The sequence below is a fragment of the Asterias amurensis genome, chromosome 18, assembly GCF_032118995.1.
Source record: "Asterias amurensis chromosome 18, ASM3211899v1".
NCBI classification, from domain to species: domain Eukaryota; kingdom Metazoa; phylum Echinodermata; class Asteroidea; order Forcipulatida; family Asteriidae; genus Asterias; species Asterias amurensis.
In genome coordinates, this window is record NC_092665.1 from 16,197,742 (window position 1) to 16,212,428 (window position 14,687).

General features: G+C 39.6%; 2 protein-coding genes across 2 annotated transcripts; both read right to left on the reverse strand.

Moving 5' to 3' along the window:
• Window positions 1-3,103: 3,103 nt before the first annotated feature.
• LOC139950653 (mite allergen Der p 3-like) lies at window positions 3,104-6,381 on the reverse strand. The gene is made up of 5 exons (XM_071949432.1): window positions 6,254-6,381; window positions 5,972-6,137; window positions 5,238-5,488; window positions 4,372-4,511; window positions 3,104-4,061 (listed from the first exon to the last, which is right to left on the reverse strand). The coding sequence occupies exons 1-5, from the start codon at window positions 6,294-6,296 to the stop codon at window positions 3,876-3,878; spliced, it is 786 nt and encodes a 261-aa protein (XP_071805533.1). The 5' UTR covers window positions 6,297-6,381; the 3' UTR covers window positions 3,104-3,875.
• Window positions 6,382-9,604: 3,223 nt separating this feature from the next.
• On the reverse strand, window positions 9,605-13,422 carry LOC139950677 (mite allergen Der f 3-like). Its single transcript, XM_071949467.1, has 5 exons — window positions 13,292-13,422; window positions 12,460-12,631; window positions 11,813-12,066; window positions 11,380-11,519; window positions 9,605-10,748 (listed from the first exon to the last, which is right to left on the reverse strand). The coding sequence occupies exons 1-5, from the start codon at window positions 13,332-13,334 to the stop codon at window positions 10,563-10,565; spliced, it is 795 nt and encodes a 264-aa protein (XP_071805568.1). The 5' UTR covers window positions 13,335-13,422; the 3' UTR covers window positions 9,605-10,562.
• Between the last annotated feature and the right edge of the window lie 1,265 nt (window positions 13,423-14,687).

Sequence of the window (14,687 nt, forward strand, 5' to 3'; positions counted from 1 at the left end):
TTAAGCAATTTTTTTTGCTTAAGCAGCTCTATGAAATTGGCCCCAGCTCTTATAAGGTTCGTCTCCAAGCTGAAACAATAGCCGGGTAAGGTCTTATATGAATTGGTAGTCACCTTTATCTCAAAGTGATGAGACGATGTTACACCGCAGACCGGATATTTATGAATAATTCACAATAATGTCACAATTATGATTATAATAATGGTTTACGCGTGACTTGTTGAAAGTGTTACAAAACCCTTTACAAATCGACTTGGTTATCATAAAGAGAATGTACCTAGTTAACCGAAAGAAAACGCGAAAGAAAAATAAAATACAATAAGCTATAATAATATGCAAGTGACAATGTGGGGTAAAAACTCGTTGAAACCAAAAATGCTAAAAAAATTATACCAGCCTGCATAATTATGGCAGAGTTTAGTGGTACATCGGACTTACTTGAATTAAAATGACTATACAATTCGGTAGTTTAACTAAAACTTCATGAAACGGCGTCTAGAAATAGCGATAGCCCCCCCCCCCCATTGTGAGCCTTCTTACACGGCTGAAGTCAAAGGCAGTGCGTATAAGTACGGTATAAAGTGAGCACAGAACTCCAAAACGAGTTTCAACATAGATTTTCTTTGACGATTTATGATAAAAATGAAATACTTTGACTTTGTTTTTAGAAGTTCTGAGACGTCTATATACGTTTTCAAAGCTTAACTACTGCTGCATTGGTTTCGATTTTCTTTTGCAATTCATTTTCAAGTTATACAGATCTTCGAGTTAGAGTGTCGACACCTTCACTTTACAACAATATGATATTCGATACCACAGTAACGCAACTCGAGTTGTTTTGTTTCAGTTGCTGTGCGCACGTGTTTTATTTTGAAGCTTCCGTTTAATACAGGACTCGCAGGTATGCAAAAGAAAATATCTCCAATAACAAAAAGGACACATTGAGGAATAATATAAGAGCGACTTGACAACAAAAAGCTTTAAGAATTCAAGCCGCAGTTTGTAACTTTAAATTTTGACTCCGTATTTGAAGTTGATATGTGAATAATATTATATGGAATGGTGTCACCCATTGATAAATATTGTTATTTGTGGACCAATATTAAGAGTCAATGTATAGTTCAGGACATGAATAATATAATGAGCTTTATAACCGGGCTAGTATGCAACTAAAACTGATGTCCCGAATGATCTAACCACAAAACACTTTATTCAACACGACTATAATGCTGTCATGTTAAGCAACACAGTTCATGTAAGTCATTATATTGTTGATTTGGCATGATTGTTCCGACGTTCCGTGATCTTGATGTTCAAACAGTTAAGAACACTGCGCATTACATCAACTGATGCGGCGAATAATATAGGTCAAAGTGTTCAATTTAGAGATTAAAAAAAAAACAGTTCTTAACTGCTTTGATATCTCGCTACAGATCAAAGAAGTAGCACTTTTCTCTTGCCTTCATGTTTCCATCAGCAGCTTCATGACGAGTCGCGTTGTTCAGCTGAGAAACCATCTTCCCTGAGCCATGTTCCATCAGCAGATTGAAGGAGCGACATCGGGGCTCTGATCGGCACGCCTTCCCGCACGACACTACACCATCAGCCCGTAGCTCCTTCATGACGTGACCGACCAGACACTGGGACTCAACGCGGCCATCAGGACCGGTCTGAAGGCTGAATATCGGGGTGCTGCTGACTGGCAGCTTGCAGACTGCGCATAATTGCTGAGAACATTCTTGGTCGTCCCAGTTTGACTTATACCTGCTAAACATAACTGCGCAATCGGCATTTCCACTGTCATCGGGTTGGTTTACTGACCAGTTTTCAAATCCAGTGGACCCTCCTTTAAGTGGACATGGCTGCCAATCTCCCTCCTCTTCAATATCATTACATCCAATCCAGAGACTTGACGGTTCTGCGACCATCTCTTCATAACGTCCCCAAATATAGTTGTGCTCAGAAATTGAGGTTGGCACAGCGAGGGTTGCTCGTAACTTAGCGCAAGTGCGATTTGCCTCCAACCATGTCATTGTTTTTGTTATAAAATAACAAGACTCACCAAATCGCTGCCACTCAGGAGGGCATATTGCTGCCATCTGACGACCACAGTGAACTCCCAGAACAAGCAGGAAAACACCAGCGATTTTCATTGTAGTAAAACACGATCTTAGTGGTCTGCAACTTTAATCAACTTCGTCTTCTCTCTCTACCAAAATGTCACAGCTGCTGCAAATATTGACACCGGTTGCTCCGATCAAACTTGACACTGTGTTTGTGTATACACCCACGTACTGGTACTGTGTCTCGCTCGCTCGACATCTAATTGCAATTGCAAGAGACCAAAACAGTTAAAGACCAAAGCAGCAGTCCACAATATTGTTCAGCATGATTACCGAACAATAGACCTCAAAACACGTGACACTTTGAAGGTGATGCAGGGATGTTTGTTATTGGGAATATTGATATTTTTTAACAATGCATCACTAAGGGAATAAAGGGGTAGCGACGGCCGTTTAAAGACGGCAGGGTCGGCGGTCGTGTGATACGCCTTTCTTAATATTTATGCATGAGGTACGTCACAATGCTAATCCAAAACGAGGCGATGGGCGCAGCCACTGCAAGTGATGGGGAACGTGCGCCCATAGCCTCATTTTGGGTAAGAATTATAAACACTGAAAATTCAAGGTTTGAAATATTGGCATGCAAGGGGGGGGGGGTGAGGGGGGGGGGGGGGGGGCACAACCAGAAAAATAGAAAGAAAGAAGAACATAAGATGGAAGTCGATGGCACACAGGTCTCCATGTTTGACTTCGGTTGAATCTTCCTTAATTATTGTCAAACTTGAAATTTTCAAAAACTTGTTTTCTTCTGATTACACTCCAATCAGTCAATCGTAACATTTAAATGGCGTCATATTCCAATGGTCATTGCTCATTGTGCCGTACAGTAAGCTCTTGTAAACAGGTGAGATTTGAGTGACGTCTTAAAAATATGTATTGTAGGTGGAAAATTAATCTTTTGTCAAGAAAATGTTCTGACTAATTGCTATATTCCATGGCTGTAGTATTAGCACAGCAGTATACACACAGTGATACGGACAATCAATGCAATACAATCAACAGCTTGTTTTAATCTGTATATTTTATTCCCCCCATTATTTAGAGTTCATTTAGCCGTTATTGAGAGACGGGGAGGTGGAAAACCCTTGCCCGTACAGAACTTAAAACCTTTGGTGACACCATAAGATTCTGTACACAAACGCTTTTACACCATCGTACTGTTTCCAACAGTTTGTTTATGATAACTAAGTTAATTTGAGGGTGAAAGCCTGGTGTGGCTTTTAGCCAAATATTGAAATTTTTGTTTGCAATTCTGTGGATGTTCAAAAGGAGAGGACATTTGATGGATTTTGTAAAGTCAAACAATTATCAACTCAGGGTGTATAGTTTGTCATTTCCCGTGCTATTTGCTATGTCTAAAATAGAGAACTTTGAACGGTTAATATTTTGAACTGAATTTTCATTGGGTGGAGTTAACAGAATTCGTTGACAAACAAACAGCCTGTTGACACTAGTGGTGGTTTCACCGAAGGTTAAGAAAACATAAAGAAAACTTAGCCATATGTGTGGTACAGGTTAACATGGTAGTTCTGGAAACTTCATCAGAAACTTACTAAAAAGGGCTACATTATCCCATGCCTGCCATAGCTTCTAAAACTCTCTCTGTACTCCCATACTGTAACAGTAAATCATTATACTTTCGATCACTTTATATTACCATTATGTTTACTTTATTTCTTACAACCAAACACCTTTAAAATAGCAATAGATCAACAAAATGCACAAACAATTTTCAATCTTTCGCAGCTATTTTTAGCAGGTGACGTCACCTCCCGAATTGGCTGATAACCAGTCACAGTAATTAGCAATGCGCATGTAGATGCCAGGATACCCGGGATTGTTACAGCCCCATGTCCAGCTGACAGTCCCTTCTAGAACCACTCCTGGTTTGTGGACTTTGTCATCGTAGTTGCTGACCACGGGACTTCCACTGTCACCCTGTTTAAAGAAAACCCAAAAATATTAAAGGCACTGGACACTATTTTTACTTACTCAAAATGAAGTGTTGGCATAAAAACTTAATTGGTAACAAGCAATGGAGAGCTGTTGATAATATAAAACATCGTGAGAAACGACTCCCTCTGAAGTAACATAGGTTTTTTTTTTCAATGAAATATCTTGGGGTTAGTTTGATTGGATTGAGACATTAACTGCTCATTATTATTTGGTTCCTACCAAACAGCTATCATTCCATCAAAGGCGATAAAGACTAAGAAACATTAACTACTCGTTATTACTGGGTTCTTACCATGCATGCGTCCTTGCCTCTGGTCCCCGCACAGAACATGTTATCAGTAATAGAAACACCAGTGTACCAGGAATCACAAAGTCGTCGTTCAACTACCATCACATCCACCTGCATCAACTCCCAAACCAAACTACCATAACCTGGAGCAAATAATACAAAACAAGTGTCGATGTCTAGCGGTTAAGAGCACCTGATTAGCAGAGTTCGGGTTCGAGTCCCAGTCGTGACACTTGTGTCCTTAAGCAATATACTTAACCATGATTAATCATGATGCTTCGTCCTTCGGATGGGACGTAGATACGTTGGTCCAGTGTGTTGTGAACCAAGTTCTTAATAATAAGATATATAGTTGGATTCAGTTTCTATCGGAGGGGACAGTCCTCGAGCACAATCCCAAGTAAGTCGTATTTTCAAAGAGACTTTTGGAGGCGGGCTCGCTGGAGCAGTGTGTTAAAATGATTGCCTGGCTGCCAAACGCCAACATATATTAATGAGTTTTTGTACCGCTTGTAGATCAAGTATTTGGTCATGACATGAATCCTTACTAACTGCGAATGGAATGAAGACGTTTACATGTAGAAATTTCAGCTTCACGATTCGTCAGTCAAGTTGTTGAGGATAAAAAGTAAAAATCCCAGAGTAATGTTTTTTTAGGAGAGTCGCGTAAAATAAATTACGTTGCACATGCTAAATTAGTTTTCGTTTCCTGGGACAAAATTCATTTTTGGTTTTCAAAAACTACAGCACTTCAGCAAGTTGTGTTTTAAGGGGAGCTTTCTATCATCATTATCTTAAAACCGTATAAGTTTATTGTAAGTGTTGACATTGTGTTTTGTATTGTACAACAAGTACCCAAAACTCTTTACCTGAAGTACTGCCCCATCCACTGACCAGTAGTGTAGTTCCATCCGCGGGGTCACTGCCCTTCTTAGCGAGTGCAATGGGCTCGACGAGACTGTTAAGTACCGCCTCCTCCTCAAGCTCAATGAGAGAGATATCATCGTCATACGTGGCGACGTCGAACTTAGGGTGGGGTCGATACGTTCCCATAATTACCTGTGTACCAGCCTGGTTCTTTAGGTTGGTAAACCCGAGTCCAACGTACACGGTTGTAGACCTGTTTAAGAAAAGGAGCACGTCTTGTAAGCATGTTTTCTTGTTATGTTTAGTGCTTGGATAAAAAAGAGGCATGCTTTGTCTGCCATTTTGACTCCATCAGTGTCTAGGGATAATTAGCATATTACAAATTTGAACACATCTTACGAACACATAATATGTTTAGGCATGTCTACCTTTAATAATTGGCATATTATAAATTATTTGAGTATAATTTCTTGATAGCCATTACAGAGAAGTCCCGAGGATGCTATGGACGCTCTTGAGCTCTTGATGTACCCCTTTGGGGGTTTTTCTTCCTCGTCTAAAAACTGAAATGTCTTTGTCTTCTCTACTAAAAATTTGTTAGATGTTTCCGTGAGGATGCATTGCCGACTTTATAATTCAGAATCAGTTAAATGTCATCATTGTTTTCTCTACAAAAAGTTGATGTGATGTTTCCATGAGGATGCTTTGCCGACTTAAATTCAGATCTTAGACTTACCCTTGGCTGCAATGGGCAGATGTTAAAACCCATTTCTTGTGGACTAAGACGCCACCGCAGAATTGGTCCGAGCCATGGTCGGTTGACATGAGAGCGACCTGATACGGCCGGCTACCTACAGGGGACTCCGTTCCCCCCATGATCCGCTTGGATGGTGGTCGGAAGGCTACCGAGGGAAAAGATCGAACATTAATATGTTTACTTCTGTTTTAATAAAGATGCATTTAAGATCATATTTTGACGTGAACGTTTCCTAGAACAGACAATACCGTGAATTCTTACCAAATGCCAGTGACAGGCAGGCGAGGAAGGCAGCAACCCTCATGGTGATTGAGATGATGTCTGGTTGGAAATCAGCGAGAAAATGAAAACATCTGCCCGATGTCCTGACCTATTATTGCCGCAATAATTTCTGCTATCAATAATAACAATTTCTTCATTTGACTGATTAGTTTGTAGATTGGTGATGTACATTCACCAGCTGTGGAGAATGTAGAAGGAAAGATAACGAGAACATGTCACGTTGCAATAAAACACGAACAATTACATGTGTTGTTTAAAGACAGTGGACACCATTGGTAATTCTCAAAGGCCAGTCTTCTCACTTGGTGCATATCAACATATGCATAAAATAACAAACCTGTGAAAATTTGAGCTCGATTGGTCGTCGGAGTTGCGAGATAACTATGAAAGAAAAAAACACCCCTTGTCACACGAAGTTGTGTGCTTTCTGATGCTTGATTTCGAGACCTCAAATTCTAAACTTGAGGTCTCGAAATCAAATTTGTGGAAAATTACTTCTTTCTCAAAAACTACGCCACTTCAGAGGGAGCTGTTTCTCACAATGTTTTATACCATCCAGCTCTCCCCATTTTACTCGTAATCAAGAAAGGTTTTAACGATGATAAATATTTTGAGTAATTACCAATAGTGTCCACTGCCTTTAAGACAATAGTAAACTAAATAGGACCAGAAGCTTTGTTGTTTGTTGTTTGTTAAGATGATCTTCTCGTCTAAAGGAACTAGCCCCCCCCCCCCCCCCCCGCGAGGGGATAAATGACTAGCTAGCAACAGCCACTCTCTCCCATACAAACATTAGTTTAACGTCTTCTGCACACATCAATATATTGTGATTCGGTAAGGTATTCATGTTATATAGTGCAATTTAACCATACCGGTTGCCATACTGTTAATTCCTTTGTGATGTTTTTCCTTAATAAACCAATAAATATAATAATAGACGACACTACTTTTCATATTAGTCGTTGTGAAATCTGCAGTTAGCGTGGGGGTTCGAACCCACAACCTTGTAAATGCAGTTCATGCAGTCATCAAACCCTGGACTACGGATATCTTAAAAAAAATTGTGCACCCTTGTGCCCCCCAAATTTCATCCTATATAAGTTTTGGCCCTGAAAGCACAACACTATGAAGTTTGTATCGAAACGTCAGGTATAAATAAATACATTTTGTTTATGAATCCTGTACGTCGGTAAGCATTTTAAATAAGCAAAATATTCTCATAAACAAAATGAATTTAATAATTTTACCGAATTTTTTTTACAGACGCTTTTGTTTTTACTTCAGTCACAGACACACATGTTTCCATAAAGCCAGATAACCCAATTAGATATATAATTCATCGAGACTGGTTTCTGCCAGATATTATCTATAGAGGTTAACCAGGCAGCGATAACACAAAAAAAAAATGATATACAAAAAAAAAAGCAAACTATAGAAAGTTCATTGATACATGGAAAGTAAAAGATGGATACAAAGTTTTCTTCTTCATTCAATGTTTGGTTAGGCTTAAAGTTCATTAAAATGTTTGTTATCACACAATTTTTTTATTTTTATTATTGGGAAATCGCGCGTAATACTCTTTGAGTAGGTTTCATCATGGAAAAAAAGTCAACGGAAAAGGAGAAAATTTCATTTGAAAATTAATTTTCATGCGTTAGGTTGTTCTGAGAAAAACTGTTTCTTATTTTAAACAACCATTTTTTTTTTGGGGGGGGGGGAACCTGGTTCCTTATTACTTTGAGTTTATGAGAAAACATTAAAGGGAAGGTACACGTTTGGTAATTGTCAAAGACCAGTCTTCTCACTTAGTGTATCCTAACATAAGCTTAAAATAACAAGCCTGTGAAAATTTGAACTCAATTGGTCATCAAAGTTGCGAGAAAATGATGAGAGGAAAAACACGCTTGTTGGACGAATTTGTGTGCTTTCAGGTAGGAATAAAAGACTTCTGGCTAAGGGTCTTTTATTATTTTAGTGAGAAATTACCTCTTTCTCAAAGTCTATCCTACTTCAGAGGGAGCTGCTTCTAACAATGTTTTATACTATCAACAGCTCTCCAATGCTCGTTACCAATTCAGTTTTTAAGTTAATATTTGTTTTGAGTAATTACCAAACGTGTACATTCCCTTTAAAGGATTCGGATACTTTTCAAAATGTCCACAGATTTACATTAAACTTACAGGGTTTGAAGATAATGATAGTGGAAAGCTTCCCTTCAAATATTACTAACTAAGGTTGTGTAGTTTTTGAGAAATGAGTAAAACAAGTCACAAAATAGTTTTGGTCTCATGAGACCAAAACTATTTTAGCATGTAAAATCCCCTTAACCAGTTATGATATTATACCAAAACCATAGCATAACTGGTTAATACGTTTTTACATGCTAAAACTGAGACGAAAATTATCACTTTTACTCATTTCTCAAAAACTACAGCACCTCAGTAAGTAAAATTTCAAGGGAAGCTTTCTACTATCATAATCTTCAAATTGTGTAAGTTCAATGTAAATCTGTTGACATTTTGTTTTTTGTTTGGAAAAAACACATATACTCTTTAAGGCCTTAAAAAATTGCTGTAAAACATGTACATTCTCCGTTAAACACTATCGCCGATTTTTGTATGATGAATAATATTATTTACAACACGATCAGCGGCAGTATCTATGGAGGTGGTGGTGAGGGGGAGTTTGCCATAGTTGAAACTTAAACTTAGGAGAGCAAACATCAATCTAAGATTTTGGATTGTGCATTTGCGAACTTAGATCACAGTTATTTTTACGCTCACTGGTGATCGTGAACATCACGGTTAAATTTTGTGTGTGTATATTATTGTTATATTATACACAATCCATTCCCGCCAGCTACCCGGTCAAACATGACAAACAGCTCAACAAAATACCATGCAGAACAACAGCAGGATATGGGAGCGACAATAATAGGATGTTCAAGACAAAATCCTATAAACGTGCTTTAGACTACACTGTGAACTCCTTTTCCTTATTATACATGGGGACTATGACCGGCTCTACAAAAATGGGTACTAAGGGACATAACAAATAAACTGAGTTACATACACAGCTGTATTGGTGTTATTATAAGCTTCATTTCGGTGTAGGTTTGAACCCTGTGGCATTTTGCGTTCTGGAAATATACTGATATTTTGCATATTTTGGTGGCGGAGTATACACTCTTACCACTATGAACAAACAGACACCCCAAGACCCCAGCAAACTAACAAACACCCCAACTAACAAACACCCCAACAAACAAACAAAAACACTTCGACAACAACAAACTGGACAACGTCTGAAGTTTACATGATTCTACTCTCTTTTATTTCTGCCATCATAATTGCAAATTCGCACGAAGAATCATTAAGTTTGATATTATGATCAAAGATAAGGTAATCTTTAATTTTTCTGCATCATTATAAAACCCAGAAAATAATGTGGCTTTCAACAAAGTGCTTATGGCAAGGAACATCACACTGTCTTGTGTACATTGTCTCGAAGATGTTACACGATTGAAAAGGCGAACTTGAGATGTCAGTTCTTGAGGATATCTATATGAACTGATAGTTCTGGGCCAAATTTCATGGCTCTGCTTACCGTAAGCAAATAATCGGCGCTTACGGAAGCAGGGAATTATGTGCTTACGGCAAGCGTATTTCACGGGTTAGCGGCGAATTTTGGCTTCTGCGTCTGCGTACTCCACGTTACTAGGCATTCTACGCTTTCAAGGCTAGCGCAGAAATTCGGCGCTTGCACGTAAGCGGGGAATCGTGATCGTAAGCGCAGAATTCGGCGGTAAGCAGAGCCATGGAGGCAAGTGTACTCATTTTAGGGTGTCATACAGTTATGAAAGTCAGTATGTAAAATAATGTGTCAGTAATAATGCAGTATATAGCTGTCTGCTGCCACCAAGTGTCCCAAAAAGTATCATGATTGTTTCAGCATTTTCAATATCACGTGGAGGTAACACTAAACAATCTGGAGTCATTTTAGGGAGACTGTTGGTGAAGGCAAAGACCTACTCTCTTAAGACAAGCTCATTGTTTAGGAAATGTCTGCTGCCCTCTTGCGATGGCTTATAACAGCCGCCCGGTGCATTATACAACAATTTAATTGCTTTTTAAATACCTTATAAATATCGATTGTCATTGTACATCGTGAGAGTAGCCATTGTAACAAACTGTTAATTCGTTTAGTGTTAATTGAAGATATTGACCAAACTGTCAGTGAAGTAGTCGATCAAGCTGTCGGTTGAGCCGTCGATCAAAGAAGTGATAGTCTAACATGTTACGGCGTTATTGGTCGTGGATGCGAACCACGTGCAGTAGTTGGAAGGTCGAGCGTAGACACCTGGGTATTTAGGGTCGGCGCAACCCCAGCCCCAGCTAACAACCCCTTCAAGAACGACGCCATCTTGGTGAGCTTTCTCGTCGAAGTGACTGACCATCGGTCCACCACTGTCACCCTGTGTCAAATAATGGTACGGGTCAGGAGATTAGGAGATAAAATCAGGCATAAGGTTGGGTGCGTTCGATAAGCTTCCCTGGGTCGACCCCGCAGTGCTCACTCGGTCGAGCCCCTGACAAGAGCTAATCGAACAATCACACTCGCCCCCAAGTGACCCACTCCACAAGCATGGCACTGGGGGCTGACCCGGGTGAGCCCCGTTAAAGCTATTCGAATGTACCACCGGGGCAGACCGGGGTCGACCCAGGCAAGCTAAACAAACGCACCCTTAGTGTTGGGTGTCTTGCCTCGTCTTCCACCTCTGGGACCCCGGTTTGAATCCCACCGGGGCACGGGGATTGGAATATTCTCTAGGGTTTCCTCACACATCTAAAACTAAAATTTCTTCACCATCTTCTCTAATTTCTCGTTTAGCTCTAATAAGAGCGTTCAGAATATTTATCTAGATCCGAATTCGTAAAACATGTTGGCTGAGAGGGAGGATACATCATGCCTTTGATATTGATTACATAACTCGGGAATATACTGAGAGTTTACAGTTCTAACACACATCGGTGTATACAGGTAAAACCGAAATTAATATTCTTTGCCCCCGATACAAATTTAACATCTATTGATTCATAACTTGCCTGACAAGCGTCTTTTCCGTCGGAAGCTGCACAGATCATGTTATCTGTAATTGTAGCACCATCATACTGATAATCGCACTTAGCCCTGTCAATACCATCCACAACAACTTGTCGAAGTTCCCATCGGGGGTAACCACCAGCTGTTGGGTGAACAAGTGAATATCACGTCAAGTTAACTGTTTACGTTATAAACTGTGTCATGAACGAATTTTGACATTTATTTTGACTTTTCTTTTATGTACAACCGTTCCCGTTTTAGATGGGGAAACAATAATGCAAGTTGAGTATACCTTAACTGTAATTAGCATCAATAATATTATAGTATTGGAAATCTTTAAAAAATATTGGCAATGTCTAACTTATAAAGTTGTTCAAGTCACGCCTCTTAAACATGTCACAGATGACGTCATTGGTATAAAAATAACATACTTACACTGAATGGAGCCCCATCCGCTGACAAGGAGTTTGGTGCCTGGTGCTACGTCACTTCCAGCCTTTGCAATAGGAATAGTCTGTATTACGGTGGTTAGGGTGACTTCTTTATGAAGCTCAATCAAAGCGATGTCGTTGTCAAAACTTGTTTTGTCAAACTTCGGGTGTCTGTGCCATATACCTTCAATAGCTACACCTTCAAAGCCGGTGTCTGCCAAGTTGTGCCATCCCATGCCAGCGAACACAGACCATTCGCTAAGAAATGAACATACATCATATCACATATATTATTAATGCAAGTATCCATGATTGTTAAAAGAAACATTACATAATTGGTTTTGCTAACAAAAACAGTTGCTTGCAGTGAAAGCATTTTATGCACCACGAGATTTGATTGGGATTATATTTGGTTTAAAGCTATTAATAGGCCCTATACAGTAGAAACTGCCTTTGCTCTCGTGCTTAGAAATACACTATTAAAACATAAAAGGACATTCCAACCCGTCTACATGCTGCATATTAATTTGTCACTTAACCACCCCAACCCACCCCCCCTCCACCCCCCAAAAAAACAAAACAACAACAACAACAACACACACGCACACACAAAACAGTCAAAAAAAGTAAAAAATAAAACACTCAACATACTTGACACAGTGGGCTGCGGTGAGTACCCATTTAGGATGGACCAAGGTTCCCGCACAGAACTGGGAGTCCCCTTTTTCGGTGTATGACAGAGCCACTTGATAGGGGCGGCTCCCCCGGGGTGCTTCAACGCCCCCAACGATGAGTTTCCGTGGTGAATAACCACGGGGCAATGCTGGGACGAGAGAAAAGAAAATAATAGGAAAAACAAAATGGTCGATAGTGCACTATAAATTGATAGTAAAGGGAAAGTATACTATTTTATAATCAACATAGCAGATCGATAAATATGTTCCACACCCTTGGGAGAGCATGTTACCCCATCATCACTTAGGGATTTTCATTGGCTACCGATTAGAGAATAAAATCCATTTCAAAAGTGTTGATGCTTATACACAAAACTACTCCTCGATACATTTCGATTTTACTGTCACATTACACTCCTCCAGATTTCTTCGGTCCACACTCTTGACATCACTCGCTTGAATGTTCCCCGAGGAAACAAAGTTCTAGTTCAAAAAGCTTTCAGTGTACACTGTAGCTGGTCCAATGATTTGCAACAACCTCCATACTGCCATTAAGGAATCTGTTACTCAATCTGCATTTCGTAAAGTTCTAAAGACTCCCCATTTTTCATGTTAGTTGCGCTAAGTGCGCTAGCTTCTTGATGGAATAGCCCCTTATGAATTATTATGATCTTCCAACTGAAGGGGTGGTTTTAGTAATTGAGCAGTTTTAAGCCTGTTGCATCCGTTGTCGAATTGAGTTAGCACAAACCATATTTATTTTAATAACTATGGTTTGTGGCAACTCAATTCTTAAAAGAATACCTTACCCAAAGCCACCGTGAGGCAGGAGAGGAATATGATGATCTTCATGACAGAGGAGTCTCGGCTGGCCTGGAGTTTAAAACTTCTTCAAGTTATAAGAGAGAGCTTTGCGTGAAGTGTTTGGTGAGTGTTCCTGGTTTATATTGACTAAAAAGTAGATCAACAATGATAGCACGTGCGAGTTTAAACAGCTGAACATTTTTTTTGAGGAAGAGTGCGTTTGTTCCTGTTGATAATGGTTATTATTTAACTACAGTTTTAACTACATTTTTAAAATAAGTTATTTATTTATTTCTTAAACTCGTGACGGCAGAGCTGACGTTGGTGTTTAGTAATGAAGCGACGTAATGGGTGTCCACGGTTTATTAGTTGTAATTACTGCATTGTTCCAGACCTAAAATAGTCACCTGGAAGTGGTATTTTTTATAAATAAAGCTTTTGTCACTCAAATATGTGTTTTTACGAGAGGAATGTGAATAAAAAGTTAACTAAGGTTTAAAAATATTAGCTTTGATTGTATTTACAAATTTACGAGTAGGCCCCGACCCGAGAGGGCGCTGTTCGTGACGTAATTCAAGGCGCGATATTTGAAGAGAAAATTTGTAGTCAGGCCCCCGTACATTACGTCTGGGAACATGGCACATCAAAACAAATTTAGACACGATTTTACGCAGTGGGTCTGCCTACGTATTATTATAGAAGTACGGCCACGAGCAGACTGCACGCACGCACTATGGCTGCTGTATAATGTGCGGACGATCACATAGGACCTGCACGCACGGTGAATCGCATGCGGTACCAAAACAAATCGTGCCACTTGGCAAAAGCTCAAAACATACCCTCAAAGTTCAAACTTACCCGATTTTTTTTCACGTTTAGCAAATGCTCCTCTGGGTTCGTCACGTCTTTCAGATACCTTCTTCGATTTCCCACTAGCTGGAAAAATTGTTGGGACGGCGTCGTGTTTAAGAATGGCTCTTCTCGTCATGTCAAATGAGTGGTGTATCCCGGATTCGAAGCACGACGGCTCGAGGTGTTCGCTGCATAGCGCTGAAAAAGACGTCGGACCGGACCACTTTGCTCTAGTTAATCTGACTTTCGCAGCCCACAACCGCCTTTACTTGGGATCTGCAGGAAATAAATGAAGACTGACCCCATCTTTAGTTGTTTTGCTGCATCCAGCAGCAATACACGTACTTTTGCACGTGTGTTTATCTACGCATCGATGCAAAGTCTTCCTTTTCCTACGTCACAAAAGGGGTAGGCGGAGTCAGCCCCCAAGCACTTAATTAATTTTTTTAACATATAAATCGTGACAAACAATTACTAAAAAAAATGTTTTATTGTTAATAAACATACTCTTATGTTTAAAAGAAAAAAAATCCTATTTCCATGTGTCTT